Source organism: Crocodylus siamensis, chromosome 6 (assembly GCF_052110815.1).
Source record: "Crocodylus siamensis isolate JL-2025a chromosome 6, ASM5211081v1, whole genome shotgun sequence".
Taxonomy (NCBI): Eukaryota; Metazoa; Chordata; order Crocodylia; family Crocodylidae; genus Crocodylus; species Crocodylus siamensis.
The window spans coordinates 43,589,013-43,616,925 of NC_143400.1; the positions used below are offsets into that span (position 1 = coordinate 43,589,013).

General features: G+C 55.5%; 1 protein-coding gene across 5 annotated transcripts; it reads right to left on the minus strand.

The window, feature by feature from the left end:
* Window positions 1-6,013: 6,013 nt before the first annotated feature.
* On the minus strand, window positions 6,014-27,910 carry ACIN1 (apoptotic chromatin condensation inducer 1). Of its 5 annotated transcripts, none has more exons than XM_090055365.1 (18): window positions 27,633-27,910; window positions 25,621-25,686; window positions 25,395-25,506; window positions 23,317-23,405; window positions 22,111-23,163; window positions 20,308-20,472; window positions 20,090-20,190; window positions 18,715-18,835; window positions 15,364-15,409; window positions 14,829-14,965; window positions 14,252-14,404; window positions 13,944-14,088; window positions 13,691-13,836; window positions 8,099-8,206; window positions 7,900-8,007; window positions 7,423-7,762; window positions 7,152-7,252; window positions 6,014-6,669 (listed from the first exon to the last, which is right to left on the minus strand). In XM_090055365.1, exons 1-18 carry the CDS (start codon window positions 27,768-27,770, stop codon window positions 6,364-6,366), a joined length of 3,435 nt encoding a protein of 1,144 aa, XP_089911491.1. In that variant the 5' UTR covers window positions 27,771-27,910; the 3' UTR covers window positions 6,014-6,363. The 5 variants fall into 5 exon arrangements, with proteins under 5 accessions (XP_089911491.1, XP_089911490.1, XP_089911489.1 ...); XM_090055364.1 differs by having other exon boundaries at window positions 7,411-7,762; window positions 18,715-18,832; window positions 27,633-27,909; XM_090055363.1 differs by having other exon boundaries at window positions 7,411-7,762; window positions 27,633-27,909.
* Window positions 27,911-27,913: the final 3 nt, after the last annotated feature.

The following is a 27,913-nucleotide window of genomic DNA, read 5'->3' on the forward strand; positions in this document are numbered from 1 at the left end:
CGCCGGGCAGCCCGCCCCGCCCCCTGCCCCTCAGTCCCGACCCGCAGCCCCTGCCCCCTCGCCCGTCGCCGCGGGGTGGGGGTGGGGGATGGCGCGGGCCCCGCGGGTGTCGGAATCAATATTTAATGGCAGCTTAATTAGAGATGCACAAAGTTTCGCGGCTGTGAATAATTCAGGGCTCCGGTGGGGGGGTGGGGGCAGGGCCCTGGGGTTAGAGGGACATGGGGGGGTGCAGGCCAGGAGAGGCCCAGGTGACCCCCCCACCCCCACAAATCCCCTCCACCCCCCGCCTTTTAAATATTCAGCAGCTCTTTTTTTTTTTTAAACCCACAGTTAAGGATTCACAGGCGGTACCAACGGCAGCTGGGGGCGAGGGGCTGTGCGCGGGAGTGAAGGGCACTGGCAGGGCTGGGGGATAATTCAGGGCTGAGGGGCTGCTAGGGAACAGGCAGTTTGGGGCAATCTTGGCTTCATCATCCCCACCCCAGCCTTCCTCCTGGGGTGCTCATGTGGGGACACCCGTCATAGGATGACTGGGAGGGCTATGAGTAGGCCTCAGGGTGAGCAGGGCACTGGGGTCAGAGGTCAGCCTACAGGCAGGGTGGATTCAGGGGAAAGGTACGTTCACCCAGACCCCTGGGTTGCACCCCTGCCTCCGCCTCCAACTCCCCCTCCCTGCTGCCACTTGGGCCTCAGCATCATCAGCCCCTGCCCCCCGCCCCCATTGCACCCCCACCAGGGTGCTCCCTGGTGCCTCCTAAACCCCCTTCCCTCCTCCCTAGAGGGCTCAGTCAGGGTCAGGTCCCAGCCCCCCGCAGGATCAGGCCCTACTCCTTCCCCTTCTGGGCACCTTCACATTTACCCCAACACCCCCCGGGGATCCATGCAGGAGTCAGACCCCTCCTCCTACAATCCCCAAAGGACACAAAAGAGGGGACATCCTCCCCCCTCCAACCTGCTCATTTTGCTTAATTAGATTTGTTCATTACAATTAGTCCTAATGGGAGGGAAAAAAATGCCCCCAAATGACACCCCGTCATCCCCCCCACCCCCACCCCAGGCAGCACTACAGGCCTAATGGGCCTGCCGGGTCCCTCTTATTTAAACCACACGTTTGCATCTAATTCATATTCATACTTTGCCTCATTAGGATTTCAAATCCTTCTGCCCCAGAGAGGAATAAAGCCCTGGTTTCCCCACGGGGGGTAGGAGACCAACACAGTTGTGTCAGGTTTCGTTATGGTTGTGGGGGGAGAAAAAAGTGGGAAATATGCACCCCCCCCCATCTTGTCCAGATTTCCCCCCTTTTGGGAAGCTCTAGTCAAAATCCTAAGGAAATGTTGCATTTTCAGTTAATTCTTTGCCTGTTACTGACATTTTTAAGGGTTTTTCTAATCCTCAGATGAGGGAAACGAGGTTTTCACCTACATCATTTGCAGGTTTGAGGGATTCTTTTTTCCCCTCTTAAGGGGGGGAAGGAAAAAATCCATGAAAAGGGCAAGAGTCATCCCCTTTCTGGTGGCTCCTACAAACACAACACAAGTATTCACAGGCAGTGTAAATCATGCCTGGGATTGAGGGGTTGCAGGGGCAGCAGGTGGTGAGGGCACTATGATTATTTTTTAATAATGCACATTATGAATCGGTGCTTACATACACACACACACACACACACACACATTTTTTTCCAGTTTCCTCCTAAATTTTCCCCTGCAGAAGCACCTGGAAGGTGACAACTCCTCCCTTTCAATCCCCCTTGTCCCCTTACACAAGATGGAAAAAAAAATCCTACAGCTTGTTGGCAATTGTGGAAAACTGACAGTAACTTGACTTTTTTTTTTTTTTTTTTAACCTACCAAAAAGCCCTTAAAGTGTCAGGAACAAGCAAAGAGCAAATTAGAAAACATGACTTTTCCTCTGGAATCGGGTTATAGCTGCCCAAGATGGGGGGGGGGGGAAGGGGGACAGGGGGTGCACGCATGTGTGCATGTATAAGAGAATTAGGAGAAAAAACAGCAAAGTGCTCTTTGAGGGCTGTTTTTTGGACAGGACTTTTTGATTTGACTGGCTCTGCATCAAGCATTTAAGCTTCAGACAACATCCAGTGGTGCCACTGCCCCGTCACCTATGCCATCATGGTCCCTCTCACAGGGATGCAGGCAAGGCAGAGGGGACCCAGTGGATGCCCCCTGCTCCCCTCCCTACAGCTAAACACGTTGTCCCGTATCAGGTGCCCTTGCCCTCTCCACTCCAAATGGGCTGCAGGCAAGGGGCACAGAGCTCACTGCCTTAGCAGCAGCTCATGGCAGTGCCACGAAGGGCTCTTGCCAACTTGTAACCAATGTAGGCCTCAGCTACCCAGAGTCCACTAAGTGCCCCCATAACCACATCCCTCATACAGCCTGCTTCCTGATGACTGGACTCGGGGCCAATCCCTGGGCTCCAGCGCTCTCACCTGGTGCAAGGGTAGGCCAACAACCACATCTATATCCTCCCCAGGTCCCATGCCACATACCAAGCTACACCTCATTGACAAGCTGGTTCCACTGTAATTGCTCTGCTTCCTCACTGACATGCTGCTGGATCCAGAGAATATTGGTGGACAGAGCAGAACCTTCACCTCCCCCCAGCCTCGTGAGTCGCCTGACACGGGGAAGAGAATTTGCACCAGAGAGGGCTGGCTGGTGCCACCCATGATGCTGGCTCCTACCAACCCTATGAAAAAGCCTTGTTTTCCCCATGGGACCCATTCTGGACCCTCCCCTCATCAAACTACGTCCTCCCACTTATGCCAATGGTTTCTGGCTTGCTCACCTCCCCAGCATAGGGCCAGTTGGCTTGGCGAGAACCCACCACATAACAGTATCCCAGCTGGGTCCTGCATGACCTCCCAAACCCCTTCTCTGAGGCCCTATCTTCTGCCCTTGGATGGGCATTGCTCTTCACAGCTTGGGCACCAGGATGGCCCTGAACCCATAGGGACCCACCATGCTGGTACACAGTCACGGCCAACAGGTCTAAGGGCTGGACTGTCTTGTCCCAGAGAACTTCCTGCCAGGTTTCTAGTCACAATGAACAGCCACGGGTTGTGGTGGACCTCATGATAGGGGCAGCTCCCCCAGGGCGGGCCTGAGGCCATGAGCAAGTGTCGGGTAATGAAGTGGCTATGGGGCTCCAACAGAGGGAACCCCCAAGAGCTTCCTTCAAGGGCTGCGGGCACATGGGCATTGCCCACATAGGTGAGTACACATGGGCACCTCAGAGCACCCCAGCCCACGGCACATCATCTTTGGACTAAAACATTAAAAAAAATGGTTAAAAATAAAAGAGAAGTGTAACATGACATTATGGAGGATTTAAATATTTTTTTAACCCAGAGAAAGGGGGGAAAATTTCAAGAGGGAAGTAAAAGGTTTTTCCCACTTCTCCAACAGAAACGGGAATGACAATTCTCTCCTTGCCTCATTTATTGACTCCAGCTCGCTCCCCCCCCCCAGGTGAAACACAGAGGAAAATGAACTATTTTCCCTGCTGTGGGGCTTGTTCAACCAATTTAAGCTCTGAAAACAATTAGAGAACAAAACAAGGACCCATCAACCACTTCCAAGTGTTTGGATTTAAGAGGGGTGGGGGAGTGAACTTGTATTTTCTTTCTTTAAACTATTTCTTTAAAAAAAAAAAATCCTTCAGGAAAAACAGAAACCTTGGGAGGGGGGAAATGGAGAGAACTTTCACGATTTCCCCTTGTTTCCAACCCCCCTCCCTTCCCCCCCAAAAATTCAAAGTTAGTTAAAAATTAATGTAAATTCTGTTACAGGAAAAAGTAACTCCCAATTTCCATCCATGGGAGATCATAGAAAAGCAGGGCAGGATGGGACCCCCAGAGATCACATATAGTCCAACCTCTTGTCCTGTACAGAATCAGCCTAGTCAAGGGGCTGTGCAGCCCAGCAATTCTCAACTACCTGCCCAGGGATGCAAACACCTACATGTGATTCATGAGATCAACCTAGAGATGTCAAATCCCAAGTTGTACAGACTGTTTCTAACCTGCTGCAGCCACTCCGAGTTCAGTTGCTTTTCTGTAGTTGAGCACAAAGGAAAACCAAGGCCACAAGCACACTTTCATTTAAGGGCACCATGGGATCCAAGCCTGGATCCCAACCATAACACCTCCAGCGATTTGGGAAATCAGCTAGTTATTAGCCCTGGCCCCAGAGCAATTTCTGAGGTTCAATTTAAGGCACTGTAAAAGCTAGCCGTAGAATTTTTCTACATCACAAGTGGAACATTTTTATGGCTGGTTGGTCATTTTATGGCCCCTTCAGTTTGGGTGCATTTGCACCCTTGTCATTTATGCCATGATTAATACATTCATTGCCATATAAATATAAGGGGCAGATGGGCTTCAAAAGCTGGCATTTTTGGAGGGTCCAAGGTACCACTAGGCAAACCTGGTTTAAAAAGGTGCAAAGACAGAGATCACAGGTCTGTGTAGCCCATTCCTGCACAAAAGTTCTCTCTCATCTCCAACCTCAAATGTCCACCAGTGCAGAACAGAAAAAAATTCCTTTCAACTGATCATAGATTTTAAGGAAGGGAGGTGGGACAGAAAAAGGCCCCTTAAGTTTTGTTTTTTTGAAGCAGAAGCTGTAGGCAAAAAAGATAGCCCTTCTGGAAATCCCTGCTCCTGGGAAGGATTTTTTTTTGTTTGTTTAGGGGGTTTCATCCCAAAATTTTCATCCATTTTCAGGGTGCCTGGGTCTGCCCACATCCTCACTGCCTTCATAGATTTCAGATTTCATAGACATTAGGGCTGGAAGGGACCTTGGGAGATCGAGTCCAGCCCCCTGCCCAAAGGGCAGGAAGTCAGCTGGGGTCATAGGATCCCAGCAAGATAAGCATCCAATTTACTCTTGAAGGTGTTCAATGTAGGCGCTTGAACCACCTCCGATGGCAGACTGTTCCAGACCTTGGGGGCTCGGACAGTAAAGAAATTCTTCCTTATGTCCAGCCTGAAACGGTCTTGCAGGAGTTTGTGACCATTCGACCTTGTCATCCCTTGGGGCACTCTGGTGAACAGACGTTCCCCCAGATCCTGGTGGTCACCCCTGATAAACTTATAGGTGGCCATCAGATCACCCCTGAGCCTGCGCTTTTCCAGGCTAAAGAGTCCCGTGGCTCTCAGCCTGTCATCGTAAGATCTGTTTTCCTGACCTCTGATCATGTGCGTGGCTCTCCTCTGGACTCTCTCAAGCTTCTCCACATCCTTTTTGAATTGTGGAGCCCAAAACTGGACGCAGTACTCCAGCTGTGGCTTCACCAAGACCGAGTACAAGGGGAGAATAACGTCCCGGGATTTGCTTGAGAAGCATCTATGGATGCAAGCCAGCGTTTTGATCGCTTTACTAGCCGCAGCATCTCATTGCAGGCTCATGTTCATCTTGTGGTCAATGATGACCCCCAAGTCTCTTTCTTCTATAGTGCTAACCAACGTAGCACTGCCGAGCCTATAAGGGTGCTGCAGGTTTTTCCTCCCAAGGTGGAGAACCTTGCATTTTTCGGTGTTAAACACCATGAGGTTCTCATCCACCCATTTGCTGAGCTTGTCCAGGTCAGCCTGGATCACCCGCCTATCTTCTGGCGTGGATGCTTTGCCCCAAAGTTTGGTGTCATCGGCGAACTTGGCCAGTCCACTCCTGACTCCAATGTCCACATCGTTAATGAAGATGTTGAACAGTATAGGTCCCAGGACAGAGCCTTGAGGGACCCCACTGGTCACAGGGCACCATGATGAGTGACTGCCATCAATCACAACCCTCTGGGTCCGACCACAAAGCCAATTTCCCAGCCAGCGGATCGTGGTGGAGCCAAGGCCACAACTGTCCAGTTTGGCCAAGAGGTGATCATGGGATACCAGATCAAAAGCTTTTTTGAAGTCAAGATGTATGCTTGAGGCTTGAGATGGCATGCCCGGCCCCCCTGCAAAAAAATCACCCATACCCCCCCCACGTATGAAACTAACGCCAACTCTTTATTCATCTCATTTCCAGCGACAGCAGAATAAAAATAATAAAAAAAAAAACCAACCCCCCCAAAAAACCAAAAACATTTGTCTTTTCCCAAAATAAAATACAAATTAAGGTGGAGGGGAGCCCATGGCTACCCCCGAGATGGGGGAGGGGCAAATGGGGGGGAGGGGCTGCCCCAAGATGGGGCCGGTCCTGGGGCAAGATCTGGGGGTAGGGGAAGGCACAGGGCCGTCCACACCCAGCAGCCCGCGACTGAGTGAGGGGGCTAGGGCCACCCCCTCCCAGCTCCCCTTCCTGGGGCTAGGCATGGGGTTGAGCGTTTGGGGAGGTCTCAGCGGCGCCCCCCACGGTCCCGCACTGGGGTGCTGCGGCTGCGGCTACGACTGTGCCGCTTGGTGTCCCGCCGGTCCCGCTCGCGGGCGCTCCTCTCAGTGGCCCCCGCCCCACTTGGGGCACTTCGCTCCCCGCCAGCTCCCCGCTCCCGGCTGTGCTCTCGCCGCTTCTCGCGCTCTCGCTCCCGCTCCCGCTCAGCCTGGCGGCTGCGCTCTCGCTGCCGCTGCTCCTCCTCCTCCTGCTCCTTGCGGCGCCGCTCCCGTTCGCGTGCCCGTGCCGCCCGCTCTGCCTGCTTCTGCACAAACTGCAGAAGGAAGGGAGGGACATCTGTCAGGGAGGCACAGACCCATGGGGTTCCCCATGACCCCCAGCTGCGACCTTCCACCCAGCTCCACAGCTTTGGAAACTTGTCAGGCCCCAGCAAACATGAAATCACAGCGAGATCTGGCCCAAAGACCCCTCCCCACCTCAGACCAGGATCCCTCACTCAGCCCTGCATGAACTGGGGGGGGTGCACAGAGAGGTGAGGCCGAGGGCTGGCCTCACAGCCAGGCAGAGCCCCCAGCCAAGGCCCGGAACACCCCCCTCCCCAATCCCTTCACCATCCAAGCTAGGAAAGGGTGGGATGCACTGGGGGCCCAGGGAACCAGCCATACACCCCTCATAGACACTCCTTCCCACCCCTCAAAAGCCCTGGCCAGCCCCCTGCTCTGAGACAAGCTGTGGGCAAAAACCTAGAACTGCCTCCTCCTTCCCCCGACAAACTGAAGCAGGACCAGGGCTCACCTGGGTGTCGGTCAGGGGCAGCCAGTAGATACAGGGAGCTGCCTTGGTCTTGCGGAAAAGGTCGTCTAGCAGCTTGGCAGGAGGCTCCTCAGGGGGCTTCTCTGTAAGGAGGAGGGTGGGGGACATCAGTGGAGAGTGAGGTGGATCCCACCTCGGGAGTGTGTCTGCCCCTACTCCCACGCCATCTTACAGAACCCACCCCTTCTCAACCCAGGCCCTGCCCCCACTCAAGACCCCACCTACTGCTCCCAGGCCCTACCTCCCCCAGCACCTTTCTTCTCGCCCTTCTTCTCCTTGGACTTTGGGCGCTCCTTGCGACGGTGCTCACGGGACCGGGACCGGGAGCGTGGCCCCTCGCGCACCTTGTCGCGGTCCCACTCGCGTTCGGCCCGCGTGCGCTCCCGCCGCTCCATCTCTCGTTCCCGCTCTGCCCACTGCTCTCGCACTGCCCGCTCTGGCTCCTGTGGGGCTGAGCGCCGTGCTGAGGCTGTGCTCGTGCCTGTCCCAGGGGGCTCCCGTGCACCCCGGGGGGGCCCTGCCCCTGGCACCCCGGCCTCCTCTGCTTTGGCTTCTGCTGGCCGCTCTGCCAGCAGCCCCCGGTGGAAGTCCAGCTGGTGGTGGTGAAGAAATGGATTAGTCGTCTGCATCCTCCCCCTTAGCATAATGCCTTCTGTGCCAACCCCCAAAAATCCTGTTCCCCAGGCCCCACTGCCTGCAGGCTCCCCCAGTGTCCCTAATGGGCTCTCACCTCATCCTGTTCGGCAAAGTCAGCAGAGAGGAATTTGGGGTTGGACTGGGGCCACTTCACCCCATGGAGGGAGTTGCGGGTCAACATGGCCTCCTCCATGGTGGAGTACTGTGGGGAGAGATGCATGGACATCATGAGATGGATGGACAAATGAACAGCATGAGGCAGGGAGAGGCAGCCACATGGGGCAGAGACTCACCGTGACGTAGCAGTGTGACTTGATCTTGTCAATCCAGAACCCTTCTTCTACCAGTGTCCCTGTCCGGCTGAGGAGCTCTTTCAGCTGTCCCAGGGTGAAGGGACGCACCTGAGCGGAGGAAGTGGGCAGGGAGGTCACAGGGGTGACAGGAAACCCCATGCTGAGATGCCAGCATTGTGAAGCTATGACTGCTCACAGGCCCTGGGCAGGGGCCGAGTTCATGCAATAGCTGACTGGGATCATCAGCTTTTGATCTCCTCCTAGCTCCTGGGGTCAGCACCAGGGCAGTTCTAGACTGCACCCGACACCTCTCCTGTAGGCCGCTTCACGAGGCTCATCACAATTTTTCTGGGTTCAGCTTGGGGAGAACAAGGCAAAACCCACCAGCCTACAACATGTGGGAGAAGGCCAACAAGATGATCCTTAAATGGTCTCCAAAATGGACAACCTGTCCTAAACCACTGCAGTGTCCCTCAGGAACAGCTTTTCTATATCATGAGCCTCATCTGGACAGGCAGACAGGCCTTCCCTGGGTCTACAAGAAGTGAACCAGGAATGTCCCACCTCAGTGCTGAAAATTCACTTTGGCTGCCAAACTTAGGCCAAGAAAGAAAAATCTGTGGAGGTGGTTTCTAGATGAGTGATTTCAGGACAATCAGACCACCCTGATGTTTTACTGTGCAGTTCATAGAATTATAGAAAATGAGGGTTGGGAGGGACCTCAGGTGGTCACATCTAATCTAACCTCCTGCTCAAAGCAGGACCAGCCCCAAATACATCATTCCAGCCAAGGCTTTGTTTAGCTGGGCCTCACAACCTCTCTGAATAACCTGTTCTAGTGCTTTACCACTCTCCTAGTGAGAGAGTTTTTCCTAATGGTCAATATAAAATTCTGTTGCTGTAACTGGAGCCCATTGCTCCTTGTTCTGTCATCTGCCACCATGGAGAACAAGTCCAGCTCCATCCTCTTTCGAACCCCCCTTCAGAGGTAGTTGAAGACTGCTATTAAAATCCCACCTCAGTCTTCTCTTCTGCAGACTAAATAAACCCAATTCACTCAGCCTCTTCTCAGAAGTCATGTTCCCCAGCCCCCAAACCATTCTCACTGCCCTCTGCTGGACTCTCCAACTTACTCACATCCTTTTTACAGTATGAACCCAAAACTGGACACAGAGATGTCCTTCACCAGTGCAGAAGAGGGGAAAAAATCACTTTCTTCGAACTGCTGGCAATGTTCCTACTTATGCAGCCCAAAACACCATTAGCCTTCTTAGCAATAAGGGCACACTGTTGGCTCATATTCACCTTATCATCCAGTGTAACCCCCAAGGTCCTTTTTAGCAAAGCTGCTGCCCACCCAGTCAGTCCCCAGTCTATAACAGTGCATGGGATTGTTCTGTCTTCAGTGCAGGACTTTGCATTTATCTGTGATAAACCTCATGTGATAAGAAATGGATTTCTTGAGGATCTGTTCCACGATTTTTCTGGGGACTGGGGTGAGGCTGACTGGTCTGTAGTTCCCTGGATCCTCCTCCTTCCCTTTCTTAAAGATGGGCACTATATTCGCCCTTTTCCAATCATCTGGGACCTCCTCTAATCACACGTTTTCCAAGATGATGGGCCAGAGGCTCTGCAATCACATCAGCCAACTCCATCAGCTCCCCTGGATACAACCCATCCGGCACCATGGACCTGTATATATCCAGCTTTTCTAAAGAGCCCCCAACCTGTTCTTTCTGCACTGAGGACTGCTCATCTCCTCCCCAAACTGTGCTGCCCAGCACAGTAGACTGGGAGCTGACTTTGCCTATGAAGGCTGAGGTTAAAAAGGCATTGAGCACTTCAGCCTTGTCTGTATTCTGTCACTACATTGCCTCCCCCATTCAGTAAGGGACACACACTTTCCCTGATCCTCCTCTTGCTACCAACATACTTGTGGAAACCCTTCCTGTTACCCTTCACATCCCTTGCTAGCTGCAACTTCAATTGTGCTTTGGCCTTCCTGATTGTATCCCTTCATGCCCAAGCAATACTCTTATACTCCTCTCTAGTCATTTGTCCAAGCTTCCATTTCTTGTAAGCTTTTTGCGTTTAAGCTCACTGAAGAGTCCCCTGCTAAGCCAAGCTGGTCGCTTGGTATATTTGCTATATACCCATGTTAATATGCTTCTGTCCCACTATCCTTAACGTACAAATTATTAGCCAATTGTTTAATATGCTCTGAAGGGATAACGAAGTGATAAAATGCCAGCCAACAGGAATCTGTCAGAATCCAGGCCTGCTGAGACATTCTAGTTTCTCTCTCTAATGAGGTACCAAGCCTCAGGAAGGGGATAAAGGATGGATCTTGAGGCAATGGATCATCTCCTATGATGCTCATGAGAAATACAGCCTAGACAAATCCGCTGTAACAGGTGTCAGACACCACTCCCGGAGATCAGTTTGTTCTCAAAGCAGGACAACAGGTCAAACAGGCCCTAGGAGCTGACATATCTGGAACCCAGTGCTGGTCAATATACTCTCTGGTTGAAGCCCTGGAGGGTTCCCTAACGAGATCTGCAGGTGGCACCCAGAAGGGAAGTGTCGCAAATGCTCTAAAAGGCAGAACTGGAATTCACACTGGGCCCAATGTATTGGAAACAGCATCCAATGAAGCCAGGCAAAACATCCCCACGCCAGTACAACATGGGGAGTTAACAGCCAGACCACTATGTGGCTCTGAAAGAATTGGGAAGTTCCTAACAAACCATAGAGTGGGTGGGAGTCAGCAGTGCAGTATGGGTCACTTGTTAGTAGGGGCATCCCATGGAAGACCTGTCACAAACATCATTTTTTCTGCTCTGCTTGGCACTAGTGAGGCCTCAGTTAGGGTTCCAGGGCCAGCTTCAGACACTGTACTTGAGGAAGAACGTAGATTACTCCGGAAGAATGCAGCACAGAATGAGAAGATGGGAAAAAAAAGATCAATGAGGAGAAAAGGAAAGAATTGGGTTTGTTAAGCCCAGAAAAGAGCAAACATGGGAACACAACCTGATTTGTCCAATACACAAAAGAGGCTGGCATTACCAAGGGCTGCAATTAATTGTTGTTCATGGTAACAACACAGAAAGAGAAGAAATCAACCTAATTTGCAGTGGAAAAAGTTTTAGGTTGCAACTGAGAGAACACTGGGGCAGCTACTCTAGGAGGAGGAAGGATAATCTGTATCGGAGGTTTTCAAGAACAAGATTTCTACAACTGTTTACTGTTACGGATGATAAAGCAAGGGAAACATCATAGATTACAAAGCCACAGAAGTCAAACTTTAAACTTTGTGCAATTACGGTACAATTCAACATATACATTTAATTCCTAATCACCACTTTGTTTTTATTTAACAACATGCTTCTAATAGAACACAAAACATGAGCTGCAACTCTGATTTCTTACTGCCTGGCTATTACCTAGAGTTTTCAAATACAATAGTCAAAACCAGGATCGACCCAAAATGATGCGTTTCCATTGGTGTGAGCAGAAATCTCATCAAACCCCAAAGGAAACATGTCAATTCTGACCCTGCAACTGCCTCTTCAGTATTCCAGCTAGAAGCCTGCACATCACAACTGAAACAGAGCTTGGCTCGAGTCGAGCGAAATGATTTCCATCTTAACCTCAACAAAACCTCATCAAAAAACAAAGTGAGCCTCCAGGACATTTTTATTTCACCGGGCTGGCATTCTCTTAATGGATGTCCTCCTACCAGGCGGTAATCGAGAAGATCCTGGACCTCTCCAGCTGTGTTACCTCCAGCCCCTGCCTCATTCACCCTCAGCTCCACACTACCTTCCTTCCCAGTGTCCTAGGCAAGCCCTACTTTCCATTCTCCCTCCCCTCCTGGTTCTTTACAGTCCTGATTTACCAATGGGGGAGGACAGGAGAACAGGATTCTACTCCCCATTTTGCAGTTGGGGAAATGAAGGCAGGGTCAGAAGCTGGAGCTGAAGAAATTAGAATGGAGTTCTACTCCATTGGTAATCCAAACTATGAGTTTAGCCTCAATTTTACCCCAAAAGACCTGGCCAAAGCAACACATCTGGGACAAGGTTTCCCCTGCTTTGTTGCATCTGAATCATTTTGCTGCAGTTGATCCCAGTGACCTTCCATATGTTGGCTTCCAGGTTCAGTCAACAAGCAAACCCAAGTTATTACTGCACTGCTGTTACGGCCATGTGACTCTGGCAACAAACCTGGCAGAGGCCGAGGGTCTCAACCTTTTCAGAGTTGGGGAGCCCCCCTCAGAAAACGTCAGCTTGGAGATTTCACTCAGTTTTTGGGGTAACAGAAAAAGTCCTAGAGCAATCCTTCCACTGCCAACTCAGAATAGACCATAACGGAACAGACTATTTAGACTCCTGAGTCCTACTGAAAGTCTCTAGGTTTGTGTCTTGCAAATCACAAGTAGATGCCAGCACACCTAAGAGCACTGATATCACGTACTCTTAAAAAGGATCTCACGGTATCCATGCTGAGAAATGCTACTTTACAGCTGTACAAGATCACCTTGTTAATTTGATATCAGGTAATTCAAAGTACTGGATACTTCAAAGCCACTATTACTCCCTAGCCAAAAGGGTAAGTTGTATGATTTATGATACAGTACATTTAAAATATGGCTACTTTGAAATTTGAAGCCATTATCTGGTTCCTTGGACCATAGACCCTTGGAAACAGTTTTGCAGGGTCAAGGTTGGCAGGATGGTCAGTGGGGGTTGGCAGGACAGCTTGGCATTTAGATAGACCTAGCAAGAAAAAAAAAAGGGCCCCTATATCATTGCTGCTACTCCACATTAGGAATTCCTTGTGCCATCATGAAAGCTGCTTAATTAGTCATTAGGATAACTCCTCCACTTTGTTCTGATCTGTTCATAAGGTCTGTACATGGGTGAACTGCTTCTATATACCCTCAGTAATTTGGATAACTCAAACCCCTTTATTTCACAGTCAGTATTTTTTGGTCCTCCGTGTTTCAAATTAATGAGGTTTTCCTGCATTTCCCTGTATACCACATGCTCCCCCAAATAGGACCTAAACTGCAGGTGCACAGAGCGGGGACAAAGACTTCACATCATCTCCTCAGCCAAAAGTTGCTCTTAGCTTTTGGCTGAACAGCAAGGGGAGGATAAATGATGCTGACAAGTGAATTCCAGTCCTCCTGCATGTGGACAGAAGGGAGAAGACCCCCTGAACCATCCCACCACACCCCACTTCCATTCTGGTGTGGAAAGCAGAAAGATTCTCCTCGCCCCAATATTGGGATGCATGTGTTTGACAAGTAAGTATGGTACTCAGACACTCACAGGACAGAATTAAGGTTAAATGGTCTTGATCCAGGTAGGATACCTTCGTAGTCTTGCAATTGAGTTTTCAGCATGTCGTACCCTGTTTGTAAAAAAGACTGGGAAGTGCCAGCCTTGGGGTATCCTACATGGCCCTGCCTCACAAGCTGCCAGTTAGCAATTGTTAGGTCTTACGTTCTGCTCCAGGCAACAGAGAAGTGTCCCCTGCCCCACATCCCGAGATCCCACCCCTAGGACAGGTCTCACCCCTCCTCACCAGGTTACAGATGTGGACAATGTGGCTGGGCTTGGCACGGGGCGGCGAGGGGAGCTGAGCCGTGCGCACAGGATCGTCAATGGTGATAGAGACACCCAGGCGCTGCTGGCTGATGGAGCGACGGGTCAGTGTGTCGGTCAGTGTCACTGCAAGGACGGGAGGTTGGGGTGGGTTAAACAGCTGTGGATGGAGCCCCCTGCCCCAAACAGACCCAGTGAGACCCTCCCCACCATCCATCCTCCCCCCCACTCACCTTTTTTGACCTCATGCTCAACAGGTGGGGGCAGGGCCGACTCTACCGTAGCCTGCGGGGCCTCAACCTGTTCTTCCTCTGGCTCCTTCTCCTCTTCCTCTTCCTCCTCACCCTGCCCATTCTCCTGTCCCTCAGCTGGCACCACCTGTGGAGGAGGGAGAGGAGAGTACCTTGGACACAAGTGTCAGGGAGAAAATGCTAATGTGACCTGGATTCCAGGAAACTGGTCTAGGATCCCAACACATCTGGGACAGGAAGTGACCTGGAGGACAGCAGGACCAAGCTTCTGGGTCTACAGGCTGCCATACCTGCGTGACAGTGCGGCAGATCTTGAGGCCCTTGTCATGGGGGGCCGGTTCCCCATGACGGTCGCCTTCATCCTCTGAAATGTGGGAGTCATCGGCATGTAGATCCACCACAGCCTCCTGCCCTGCAGCTGGCTTCATCTCAGGGATAAGGCTCTGAAGATGGGGAGACAGGGATAGAACTCAGGTGTCCTTGAAGGGGTCAGCACTGAACAGCACCCCAAAGCTTTCAGATCCCCTAGGGAACCCCCTTGGCAGGGCAGTGGGAAAGGGAACCAGGCGTCTGAGGAACAGATGGGATAGAACCCAATTTTGGACAGGGAAGAATAGAACAAGAACCAGGTGTCTGGAGAAAAACCCTCCTCCAAATTCCCCATCACCGAGACAGGAAAGTGGAAAAAGTACCTAGGTGTCCAAGGAAAGGAGGAGCAACAAAGCTCAGGTGTCTGGGCATAACACCCTTGTGAATGTTCACAAGAAGAGCCTAGGAAAGAGCCCAGGGGCGACCCTTCCCCAGAGCTCCCCAACCCAGTGGACCCCAGTGTCCAAGGCTGTGCTGTGGCCACCGGGGGTGCTGTACCTTGAGCGACTCTGTGGTGATGCTGATGGACGGCTTCTTCTGGGTGCTGGCTGTGCTGGCCCCCCAGCGCCGCTTGCGCCCCCCAGGCTGGCCGCCCTCTGTGTCGCTGTTCCCTGATGCCGCCCCCTTGGCAGCCGCTGCAACCCAACAGCCAATCAGACTGAGGGATGGGGAGCTGAGGCCCCACCTCCTCAGTGGCTGCACTCATCCTTCACAGCCAATGGGGCACAGAGCACAGGCCACACCCATCATCAACAGCCAATCAGTGCCCAGAACAGGTCCCCCCTACCCCACCTCCACAACCAATCAGAGTATAGGACAAAAGCCACCCTGTCCTGGGAAGCCAATCAAAAATGGGAATGAGAACCTAGTCCCCTGTCACTAAGCAGGGGCACCTCTCCCACTTCACCTCCCAGCCAACCAGAGCAGAGAACAGGAATCTAGAACCCACCCTGGGGGGCTGCACCCACTCCCAGGCAGCTCAATGGGAGCCTTGGAAAGGTTCCGGGGCTGCAGAGGCACCCCCGTTACTTACAGACGACAGAGATCTTCCTCTTGAAGGCCTTGGGCTGGGCTGAGCTCTGTGGAGAGAGGGAACGAGGGCGGGACAGAGAGAGAGAGAGAGAGAGAGAGAGAGAGAGAGAAAGAAAGAGAGACACAGCCCCACATGGGGGGAGGAAAGTCAGCACAGCGCACCAGGCTGCACCTCCACACCCAGCAAGGAAGAGGAGCCCGCATGGGCCTGGGGGGCACAGGACAGGGGTTGTGGGGTGGGGAGAGAGCTAGGACAGTCCAGGAATAAAAAACAGGAGGCCTGGGCAGGGAACAGGCCATGGAAGGGGCAGCTAGTGGATGCAGGGAGGGGAGCAGTTGCGGCTCCTGCCACACAGCCCCCCAAAAACTCTGGCCCCGCACGCAGCCCCACCCCAAAACCCTAATCCCCGGGCAAAATCCTTGCTACACCTGTTACACTCACCTGCCCTTGAAGTACCAGCCCCCACGAGACCCAAGGCCCTTGAACACAGCTGGCTGCCCTCGGCAGCCCCCCTAGCCCCAACTGCTTTTTCCCAGGTGCCCCCCTAAATGTCTCTGTCCTATAGATTTCCAGTGCCCTGGCCCCCCTGTCTGCCTCCTTCTGGCCCCCAACCCCCAAAACTTATTCCTGGAAATGCCAAGCAGATCCTGATGCTCCAGGCCAGACACCTCTTAACCTGTTGCAGGCCAAGACACCCCTGCCCCTCTGCTTTCGAGTTAACACAAGCCAGTGCCCTCCCCGCACCCCCAAACCAGCAGAAAAATTAACCAAAACCTCTTCTTTAAAAAACAAAACAAAACAAAACAAAAAAACACTAAATAGAAAAAGAAAAAGAAAAAAAGAAAAAGTAATAAAGAACCAAAACAAATATGATGCCAGAGGCTCCAGGTACCATCTCACACCTGGGAGGGGGATCTTCGCTGCGGCCAATCGCACCGCAAGGGGCACCGTATCTAGGCAACGGCCGGTCCAATCGGAACGCGCCCTCCCACGGGAGGGGCGCGATGGTGCAGGGGTGGGGTGGTAAGAGAGGAGGTGGTGGTGGTGGTGGTGGTGGAGGAGGAACAACCTAGCCGTGGGCGAAGCCAGAGTGTCCTGGAGGAGAGAGGGCAAAGCCGGGACCCACCTCCCTCTTCCCCCGCCCCGGCAAGGGGGGGGGATGGGACACGTGGGGGTCCATGTGGTGGGTAGAGAGCGCAGGCCCCTGGGGAAGGGGTGAAGGTTCTTGCTGCCAGTCCCAGGGACAGAGAAGACACCCCCCGGTGGGGGCAAATGTCCTTGGGTGAATGTCCCATAAGCATCAGGGACCCCCAGAGGGGGCGGGGCAGAAAAAGCACCCCACATAGGCTAAGTTCTACAAGCCAGTCTCACAAGCGATGGAGATCCCCAGAGGACGGAGGATACCCCACGGGCTGGAGGAAACAGTAAGGAGCCTTCCAAAGCTAGTCCCGTCCAAGCTGGGCTAGAAACAAGCAGCAGCAGTAGGTGCCACGAGCAGAGACCCCCATTGCAGTGGAGGGCAGTTCTTCACTGAGAGCCCTGGGGCAGAGTTGACACTTGGCAGAAGCTGTGTTCCTTGTGGCTGGTCTTGTTAGAGCCTGGGTAGTTAACAAGGGTTCTTGAGATGGAGTCCAAGGGGCTCCAGACTGCAGAGGCCACATGGGCTCGGGCAAGGTCCTTCCAGCTGCTCCCCTAAGCTACAGAGACCCCTGGCAGCGACGATTCTCGAGCCAGTGGAGCTAGATCCTGTAAGTCATCCTGAAGGGCTGGACCGAAGTCCCACGAGGCACTCTAACAAGTGGGGAGTTTTGGAGCAGGTCTCATAAGCATCAGGGCCCTGCAGGGGCTGGTTCCACAAATGACAGAGGTCCTGGGAAGTGATAGGCCACAGCAGTGCAGATGCAGCCACAGGAGATCCCAGGCAGGCATAACAGTCCACCAGAGTCCAGGCAGTGGGGGTGGGTGACGGAGACCTCTGGAGTGGCATGAGTGTCCTTGGAAGTGGGGTACCCACGAACAGTAGAGACCCCAGGGCACAGAAGCCACAGAGCTCAGTCCAGTCCCACAAGCAACAGGGAAGCAAAGACCCTCATAGGATAAGTGTCCTCTAGGCTGGTGCCAGGAGCTGCAGGGGTGTGTACAGACAGGCAGAAGTGCCCCCTCAAAAACAGAGGCCTTCAGAGACAGTTCTGCAAGACCCCCATGGACATAGCGGACGCCAAGGGGGGGTTGAGATGCCAGAAGTGCAGCGAACCCCGGCCATGGGTCTCATTACAGCTGGGCGACTAACGAGGATCTGCAGCACAAGTCCCACCAGCGGTGGAGGACCCTATAGAGTGGGTAAAGGTCTTTGGAGCTGTCCCATGATCAGTGGAGAGCCCTGGGCTGTGGAGGGGCTCCCCTGACAGAGCTGTGGGGACCCAGGGCATTTCCTGGTGGACGAAGGGGTGGTGGCCCCCCAGTCCTGCTAGCTGGCTGCACATGGGCTCCAGACACGTTCCAGGCGCCGGAAACATTGAGGTCCCAGTTCTCAACTCAGCCACGAGGCAGTGGCGGCAGGCACCCGGGAGTATGGGCAGGCTGCCCGGACACCTGGGTTCACGCTGCCCTTCCCAGCCAGGCGGGGCCAGCCGGCCTGCACGCGCTCTCTCTCTCTCTCTCTCTGTGTCTCTCTCTTTCTCTGTGTCTCTCTCCCTCTCTTTTCGTGCGCCCGACGGGTCGGATGCTCTTTAAAAACGTGGATCAGAACAAAGGAGTCCAGAGGAGAACATCAAGGTTGGGGGGTGGGCAGGTGGGTGGGGAGGGGGCATATGGGGAGCCAGGGAGCAGCTCCAGGTGCCTGCGTGCGAGTGTGCCCCATCCTGGAGCGGGCAGGCAGCTCCGGCAGGGGGAGATGGACCTTGTGTGACCAGGCGACGTTCTCCACTGCAGAGCGGAGTCCCCCTCCCCCCAGAAGCCCCCCAAAACCCAGATCTAGTGCCCCCTGAACCAGGCCAGCACCCCAGGGCTGGCAGGGACCAGTGAGGGCTGCTCGGCTGGTGCTGGGGGCCCCCCCCATTCCCCCAGCCCAGCCTGATGCTTTAGGGGTGGGAACTCTGATCTTGGGGCATGTCTGCATGGGATCATTCACCCCCCCCCAACCCCACTTGCTTCCAGGAAGTAGGGGAACCCTGTGGGGCCTTAGAAAGTGAGCAGCACCCCCTATGCCTCAGGGACTTCGACAGGGGAAGGGACCCTGGAAAAGGAAATGAGGTACAGGCCCTAGTTCTGTCAGCAAAGCCATCCCGCCCCCCACCCCCCAGGAACCCCTCCCACCTGCCCCCCTCCAATGGGGGTGCCCCACCAGGCTACCTCTTTCTTCTCCTCATCCTCAGGGGCCCCATCAGGGCGGTCATCAGGGCCGGGGGGCTGGGCCGGGGGATGCTCCTCAGGGCTTGCTTCAGTCTCCATAGGCAGCCCCTGCTCCTCACTGCTAGGGGAGTCGGGGGATGAGTTGTGGGGGAACAGGGCAGGCCCTGCCAAACCCCCCACCCCAGGGACCGCCCCTCCACTCCCCAGCTGCAGAAGCCCGGCATGTTGGTAGGGGGCAAGGGGGGCAAAAAGAAGGGAAGGAAGCAGAGGAGAAAAGGAGAGAGACAAAGGGGGCTGGAAAGGGCATGGCGATCAGGCAGGGGGGAGAATGAATGAATGAATGAATGAAGAAGGGGCAAGCATGAGGCTGGGGGGCCGGGCGGACGGATGGAGTGGAGGGAGGGCTGGGTGCAGAGAAGGGGGGGCAATGCCGGGAGGGGGCTGCGACAGGCAGGGAGGTGGGGTGCACGGGCGGGCGGGGCTCACCCTTCCTTGCTCTCGGACAGCATGGCGGACCCCGGCGTCCGGGGCTGGGGGGAGGGCCGGCTCTATTGTAGCGGGCCAGGCAGGGGCAGCGCAGGGGAGCTGCGGGCAGGCGGGGGAGCCATCTTGCCGCTTACCCAGCAGCCCCTGGGAGGCAGGGGGGAGGGGAGGGGAGAGCAGCTGACTGGCTAGGAGGGGAAGTGGGGGGAGGGGGAGCTCCCCTCCCCAAGCAGCGGGGGAGGGGAGGCAGAAGGAGAGAAAGGACAGGGCCTGGGGGCTTGCAGACGCGGCCCCACCCCACCCGCCTGCCAGGCTCCCCCCCAAAGCTGGCTGTATCTTGGGGCTGGAGGCAACTGTGGGCAGATCCCACTTCCCCCCTATTGGTGTTTCCCCAGCAACCCCCAAGTCCTAAATGCAACTGGGGGTGGAGGGCAAAATCTCTAGATCACTGCTGTTTTGACCCCTCCACAACCTCAGGCCCACCGGACTGGGGACTCAGGCATCCAGGGGCAGCCTACCCCTGACACTCCAGCCCAAACTGGGGGCCCAGGTGTCCAACTGCACCTTGACCCCTCCATCCCCCCTACATCCCAACAGCCCGAGGTAGAGACACAGACATCTGAGTGAATGCTGCCCCAACACCATCCTGATCCCGCCCCCCACAAACCCCAGGAGCTGGGACGCAGGTGTCCGAGCTCATCCCACACAAGATGCTTCCACCCTGGCGTCAAAGGTCATTGCCGCCTACTGGTTTGCCCACCCCACCTCCAGCAGAAGAGAAGACTCAAGAGTCCCAGCTCTCCCCACCCCCACCTCCCCATAGCCCCCGAAGACATGGGGACACAGGTGTCTGGGCTAGAGCACAGTCCAGCTCTTGCCTCCAGGGACTTACTTCTCGTGCTGCCTCTGCTCTGACGGGTGCTCGGACCCCCCCCCGGGGCCGTCCCCAGTGGAGCCCCCCGGCCAAGAGGAGCTGGGTGTCCCCGGGCTGCCCTGGAGGGAGATGCAGAGGAAGGGTCTGTGTTAGAGGGGTCTGGGCCCTGCCTGAGCCCGTGGCCCGCAGAAGGGCCAGGCCCCTGTCCCCCTCCACCCCCCAAACTAGCCTCCTACCCTCTCTGAGTCCAGGCTGTGGTGCTGGGCCTGGCTGGGTGGTCCGTGGGGAGCCGGGCCCCCCTCCAGCCCAAGACTCCCCGACTTCTGGCTGTGCCCCAGCAGGGAGGGCTCTTTGGTGTGCGGGGAGCTGGTGCTGACCCTGGAAGCGACGGGGCTCTGGGACTGTGAGGACAGACAGACAGTTGCTGAGGTGCCTGACCCCAGGAGCCCGGGGGTCTACAGCATCCACCTAGACTATGCTCTCAGAGCAATGGAGAAGAGCTAAGACTGGGAACAAGGTGGATGCCAGTGCTGGGGCCAGGCACTGAGGACACCCCCTCAAGGACCTAGCAGGACATCTGGTGGGATCTAGAGTGGGATGAAGCTATAGAGCTGGTGATACTGAGCCAGGAGTCTACCTTTCAACCCCAACCCCCAAGAGTTTTGAGGCATGGCTTGGATCTCAGGATGCAGTCACAGGATGGAACAGGCAGCTGGGCCATGGTGGGATCTGTTGGCAATCTAGACCCTGTAGGCCATAATGGGTGGGAATCTGTTGACATGAAAACCACCAGGCCACAATGAGGAAATCTACTGAAAATCTAGAGCCTCTAGACTAGAAGGGGGGAAATCTGTTGGTACTAAAACCACCAGGTTGTGATTGGGGGGCAGGGGACTGTTGACACTAAAACCAGTAAGCTGTGATGGGGGCATCTCTTCACACTCTAAAGGCCCCAGGTCATGATGGTGGGCTGAGAGGGGTAGGAGGAAGGAGGGAAATCTGTTGACGATCTAGAGCAGTGCTTCCCAAACTTTTCTTCAGTGTGACCCCATTTATAGCCCCCATTTCCTCAGTGTCGCCCCTCAGACCCAACCCACGCTCCCCAGCATTTGGGGTTGTGACCCAGTTTAGGAACCGCTGAGCTACAGTAGCCTTCAGACTTCAATGGGGGAGGGCTCTGTTGACAACCTGGAGCCTTACTGGCAAGATCCAGAATGTCTAATGGGCTCAGAAATGAGTCAACAACTCCGGACAACTGGGGGGGGCGGTGGTGGAAATGTTGTCAGACCAGGTGACAGGATGGAAAAGGGCAATGAAGTCTAGGACACCGTAATCCAAGCTGAACCAGATGCTTCCAGACATGTAGACAGAGCAAAAGAGAAGAGAGGGTAGATCTCAGGGATGAGCTGCAATCCAGACCATCTTGCAAGAGGTGAGACTCCTGAGCACGCTAGAAGAATCATGGGCTCTAAGCCAACCAAGATCAGCCAGAACCCTATACTCCTGGCCCTCACCAATGGGGACGGGATCAGGATTCAGAGTAAGTTGATGCCGCAAGCAAGAGCCAATGGCAGGGAAGCAGAGACTGGGTGCAAACTTGAACTGGTGGGATCTAGAAGCACCTAGAACACGGGTGAGCAATTATTCTGGGTGGAAGGCTGCTTACTGAATTTTGGCAAGCCATCGAGGGCCACATGCCAGGCAGCCAGGGGCAGATATATATTAATTTTCAAATTTTTTTAGGGGCGCTGCAGGCCGGAGAGAATGGCCTGGTGGGCCATATTTGGCCCGTGGGCTGCATTTTGCCCACCCGACCCAGAACCTTGGAAGGGGTCTACAGCCTCCCAACAGGGTGAAAAGGGATTGGGGGGGTGGGTAGCCACAGTCTGGAGGTGGCAGCTCTAGAAAGGGGCCATGGTTTAGAACATGGCACAGAAGCAGCTCTGGAAAGGGTCCGTGGTCTAGAAGACAGTTAAGACACAAGACAAGCCTGGTCCCCCAGGGCATGTGTGTGGAGAAAGGCAGGCTCTGGCGCTCACCTTCCTGCTGCTGCTGGAGTGAGATCGGGACCGGGACTGAGAGCGAGACGCTGAGCTGGCCCGCGAGGAGGCGGAGTCTGAGGAGGATGAGGACTCTGAGCGGGTTCTCCGTCGGCGCCGGGGGGTCGGGGAAGGCGAGCCATCCCGGATGCCGGGGTTCCCCGATGGCCGTTCCTGAGTGGCAGGGGGCTCCTTGGTCAAAAGTGGGGGAGGGGGCTCTTCTTCCCCAGGGGTAGCCAGCTGTGATGCTCCTTCTGTGAGCCGGGGGGGTGATGGGGACCCTCTTGCCTCCAGCAAGAGGATGGGTGTGGATATGGGGGCAGGGATGGATGACCTTTCCGCTAGGTTTTCAGGGGGGCCCTCTAGGCCCTTTTCCTCAGGGACCTTCTTCCCATCCTGGAACCTGGCTTCCTTCACCACCTCACAGCCTGGGCTGGGGGCCATGACTGGCCCCACAGGGGAAGCCTGGGTCTGGGTCATCAGGGAACCAGCCACCTCCATCTCTTGGGGGCCTGGGGATGGGGGTGCCCCTGGCTCCTGGGGGGCTGGCACTGCTCTGCTCTCGGGGAGCTCAGGGGGACCAGGGCTGGTTACACCTGTGTCAGGCAGCCCTGCCAATGGGGTCCCCTCTGGTTCTGAAGCAACAGGCTGCCCCGTTTCCTGAAGCCCTGAGCTGAAAATAGCTGGTTCTAGGGGGGCAGGGATAGGAGAGGCAGCCCGGTCCAGCAACTGGGGCGATGCAGACAGGGCTGGGGCTGGCAGGTCCCCGGTCTCTGGGGGCACTCCCAGACTTGCCGCCCCACTTTGTTGCACAGGGGCCAGGGCCCTGGGCTGTTCCTTGACATCCTCCTCCTCTTCCTCCTCCTCTTCTTCTTCCTCCTCCTCCTCCTCCTCCTCATCGTCCTCCTCTTCCTCCTCCTCTTCCTCCTCCTCATCTTCCTCAGTGGCTGCCTTGACAGATGGTCGGGCTGCACCACGCCGACCCCTGGGGGGCGCCTCTCGCTCATCCCGGCCCCCGGCCTGGGCACCCTCTGGGGGCTTAGCAGCGCGGGCCTGAGAGCCAGAGGGAGAGAGAAAGAGAGAGATGGGAGGACACAGGCAAGAGGGCAGGCGCTGGCTGGAGCTCCAGTCCCCCATGTTAACCCTCTGCCCTGCTCCTACGGGCATTGTGCCCCACACTCCACCACCCTGGGATGGAGCACTCACCTGCCTCACCCGGGTGGAGCGACGTTCCTGGCGCCTGGCCCCGTCCTCGTCAGAGTCTTCTTTCTCATGGGAGATGGGACAGGCTTTACCTGCAGGAGTGAAACACAAGGGAGCTGTGAAGATGGGACTATCCAGGTTCTAGGCCAAACAACACCCCAAAGGTTCTAGGCCCTACAACAGGCCCTCTAAGTTCTAATCCACAAGTGGGCATCCTCGGATTCTAAACCGCCCAGGCAACAGGCACCCTCTGCCTTATAAACCCCATCCCAGGACCCCCCTTCCCTCAGCAACAGGAACCTTGGGTTCTAGACTCCCCAAAGCAGGCACCTGAGTCCTAGACCCCCAGAACAAGTGCCTTTAGGTTCTAGATTTCTCAAGTGTCCCCCTGGATTCTAGACCCCATGCAACAAGCACACCCTGGGCTGCAGACCTCACCCTACAATACCCCCTGGCTTCTAGATACCCCCCACAACAGCCCCCTTGGGCTGTAGATCACACAGGAGATATCCTCTGAGTTCTAGACACTCCCCACAAAACAGGGCTCACCCAAGGTTCTAGACTGCAATGGGGAGCCCTAGATTCTAGACCTAGCACCCAGAGCATGAAAAGGGGCAAGAATCAGGATTTTGCTTCCCTGTTCCTCCCCCCTTCAATCTGGAGTATCTGCACCTCTGCAGACACCACATTTCAATCTAAACCCAGGGAGAAGGTGCAACACGCAGCCTCTAGAAGGACATAGCTTGCTGCGAAACAACCCCTCTCCATTGCATAGAACCTATATTCTAGGACAGACAACCCCTTTTTCTGTGCTAGTGGCCCCAAAATCATCTGGGCAAAGGAAATGTCTGCTTTCCTGATATTAGCTGCAAAGGATCATGGGAATGGGGAAGGCAGCTGCAAAACCAGCTAACAGAGACAGAAGTCTGGATCTAAACTGACCCCCTGCATGAAGCTGCCCATGTTCTAGCTAAGCAGTGCTCATGTGTCAACAGGGAAGCCAGGGTGGGAGAGGGCTGATACCAGCTCCCTGGGGACCCAATCCCAGTGAACTGAGGATGGGGGGGAAGAGAAAGGAGCATTTGGATCCCACAATTGGGTGCTGGGGGGCAGAATACCGAGTCCCCCAGGACTCAATACCAGTACAAGGGGGAAGGCAAAATGGGGTGGTGCCTGGCTCCCAGGACCCAATGCTGACTTTTGGGGGGCAGGATGGAGCAGTACCAGTCCCTGGAACCCAATCCTAGGACGCAGGGGGGCAGTGCTAGTCCCCTGAGACCCAATCCTAGTGCATGGGGAGAAGGGAGGGCTATGCCAGGCCCTAGGGCCCAATCTGGCCCACAGAGCCCAAATGATGAGACCCCCCAGGTCTAGAACCACAGCACAAGTCCTGTTTCAGAACTAAAGAGCACTACACGTTTTAGGTATCTCAACCCAGGACCTCAACCACCAGGGAGGTTTCCATGTGTCCCAAGGCTCCAGACCCTGCTGCTGAGTTCCAAGTCATGCAAAGTTCCTCAGAGCAAATCCCACAGCGTGGTTTTAGACTGTTCATCCTCCCCTAGACAAGTCAACCCTTCCTCTTTCTGGATCCCTCCACTCTGAATGTCCTTCTAGGACCCATGACTGGGCTGCTACTTGACCTAAAGCCATGCCAGCGCTTTCCTCTTAGTCTAGCTGGCAATATCCACATCAGTGATTGGAAAAGCAAGGCTGGGAAGGGTCCAACGATGAAACCAAAAACCCAATGAATAGGTCTGGTGCCCAGTCAATCACAGGGCCCTGCTTTCCCTGCTGCCCTCTGGCATTGACTATAAAGAAACAAATATTCCCTCTGGTTAGGGCTCGGAGAGATTCCAGCCAATAGAAAATCTCCGTTTGTTTGGGAAGGGAGGAATGGAAACAATGGGGGAGGGGTTCTTTTGAAGACTCAGTCAATCAGAAGAACCTATTTCGCCTGCAGTCAGGCCCTGAAGAAGCCCAGCGCCCATTGGCTGAGCAGCTATGTGAGTCCCAGCCAACTGGAAGTACCCATTCCTCCTCCACCCCACAGCCAGGCTCTGCCCCAGCCCCACACTCACCCTCCAGCTCAGCTGCCTCCCTTGCCTCTCGCTCCAGCCGCTGTTGTAGCAGCTCCTGCTGCTTCTCCAGGTATTGTTTGATGAAACTGTTTTGGCTCATCTCCTCACCAATCTGCAGGGGGATGGGATGGGACAGGACGCGTGAGCAAGGCCGGACACCTGAGTTTCCCCCCCTCGGCTGGGGTCCCTGGCGGTTCGAGAGGCTGGGGGTGAGGGGGCCTCTCACCTGCGAGTTGGGCTGGAAGGTGGTGTGTGGTGTTGAATGCTTCTGGAGGTTCTCAAGCATCAGCGCCTGGGGCAGGGAAAGGACAGGGTCAGAGATGTGCCCACATGATGGTCCCTGTGCCTTCTTGTTCACATATGCCACCCGGGCTGTCCCTGCATGCCCAGAGCTGATCCACCCCCAAGTCTAACATGCCCGTCCCTTCACACCCAATGTGATGCAGCCGTATCCACCCAAACCTCCACCATCCAACACACCACCAGTATCTACCCCAACCCACGATCTGACTCACCCTGGATCCCAGCCCCAATACCCCCTGCTCTGACTTGCCCCCAAACCCACCCGTGTCCAATTCCTGCCCCAACACATGTGTCTCCACCCAATCTGACCCTCAGGCCACAAGACACTTAGAACGTAAATCCATCTCTACACCTTTCCCCATGTCTTAATCCAGCTGACCACATCTCCCCTGACTTGCCCTCCATGGCTCAATCCAACCCACCACTTGGAGCCATCCCGACCCCCATCATTCATCCCAGCCCAACCCCCCGATCCAAAGTTCCCTAAGGCAACCCCAACCCCCTTCTTCCCAAATCCAATCCAGCCTCAAGGCAACCCCAACCCTCCCACCAATCCATTCCACCCCACAGAAGCTATGACCCATTCCTCCACCCAGCCTAGTACACCCACAACCAGGTGAATGGCCACAGATCCTCTGTGCCCGATATATACCTCACCAGGCCCATCACCAAGCAGCCCTCACACCTTCCTCCCCCCTGCCCTCATCTGACTCCCTGCTCCTGCCCAGCCCCAGCCAATGCCCAAGCCCTCACCCCCAGAACCCCATCAGCTGAATACCAGAGCCTGCTGCCCCCCACCCTCAACTCCAGCTCTTCCTGATGCCCAGCTGAAGCCCCTGGACATTGCAGCCCTGTGTTCTACCGAACCATGCACCTGTGGACTCTGGCCTGGCACCTTCCAGCCAGCCCTCCATGGGGTCTGGCCACAACCAACTGGGGGAGCCAGGCCCCCCACCCCAACACCCCTTATGGGACCCCCAGCCCCACATGGCTCCTCCAAGCCTCCTTGGACCCTGCAGGCCCAGCCCCTGAACTTATGTACCCCCTTCAGTGCCCCCCCCCGACACCTTCAGTCTCCTCCCCATAGACCCCCCTCTAGAACCTTCAGGCTGAGGGTGGCCATCACAGAGGACATTCCAGTTTCCTGCTACTCTGTCCTCTATTGATATGAAATCCTATGCCTTTATGTCTTCTGTTTTTCTCTTCAACAGAAAAATAGAAGACATAAAGGTGCCCAGTTTTGTAACAACAGAGGACATCCAGGCTGTCTTCTATGATGGCCACCCTATTCAGGCCACCCAGTCCCCCAAGTCTGCAGGCAACCCCCATGGGCACATTCAGCACCCCTGCCCACACAGACTCCCAAAGTCCCAGCCCCCGCACAGACTTCCCCAGACCAGTCAGGCCCAAGCCCCCAACTCTGTAGGAACTCCTTTAGCCTCACTCAACCCCCACAGCCTTCTCCAGTCCTACAAACCCCCCCGGTTGCAGCCCCCACCACCTGGACTCTTCAGGCTACTCAGTCCCGCAACTGTACAGGAAATGCCCAGCCCCATAGATCCCTGCAGCCTCCCCAGCCCCACTCAACTGCAACACCCCTAGATCCCTGCACCCTTTTCCAGAACCCCAATGCATTCTGCAGGCTACAGCCCCCAACTCTATGAACCCCGCAGACCCCAGCAACACCTTCAGTTCCCCACGGCCCCTTACGATGCCTCAACCCCTCCCCCCGGCCCGGCAGGACTTGCGCATGCGCACTCGGCCCAGCGCCCTCCTACCCCTGGACCCCCTCATTCTATGGGGGAGCCCCGCGCATGCGCACTCGCCCCCGCCTGCCGCGCCCGGGCCCCCCACTCCAGCCGGTTGGGGGGGAAGGGCTTCTCCCGGGCGCATGCGCGCTGCGCCCCGTGCCGCCCCGCGCCGTCGCCGCCTCACCCCGCGCAGCCGCTTGACCAGCGCGCTCTTCTGGCCGCTCTTGGCCAGACCACGCTGCTCCAGAGCCGCCTTGAGGTCGGCGACGCGCAGCATGTGGAGCGGCCTCCCGTCCAGAGTCACCTCCTCCCCGTCCGCCATCTTGTGTGGCGCCGCTGCCTTCCCTCCGCCCGCTCCGGCGGCTTCCGGACCCGCTCGGCACCTTCCGCACTAGCCTCGGCAACTTCCGGACGCGCCTCGGGCCGCGGTCGGCTCACCACCGCCCAGTCTCGGCCCTTTCCGGC

Bases quoted from the DNA above. Each gene is read 5' to 3' on its own strand.
- ACIN1 (XM_090055363.1), bottom strand. From the start codon at position 27,770: ATGGCGGACGGGGAGGAGGTGACTCTGGACGGGAGGCCGCTCCACATG. The intron at 25,507-25,620 runs GTGAGAGGCCCC...ATCCCCCTGCAG, and splicing joins CCTTCCAGCCCAACTCGCAG to ATTGGTGAGGAGATGAGCCA. The intron at 20,473-22,110 runs GTGAGCGCCAGA...CTGTCCTCACAG, and splicing joins ACTCCAGCAGCAGCAGGAAG to TCCCAGAGCCCCGTCGCTTC.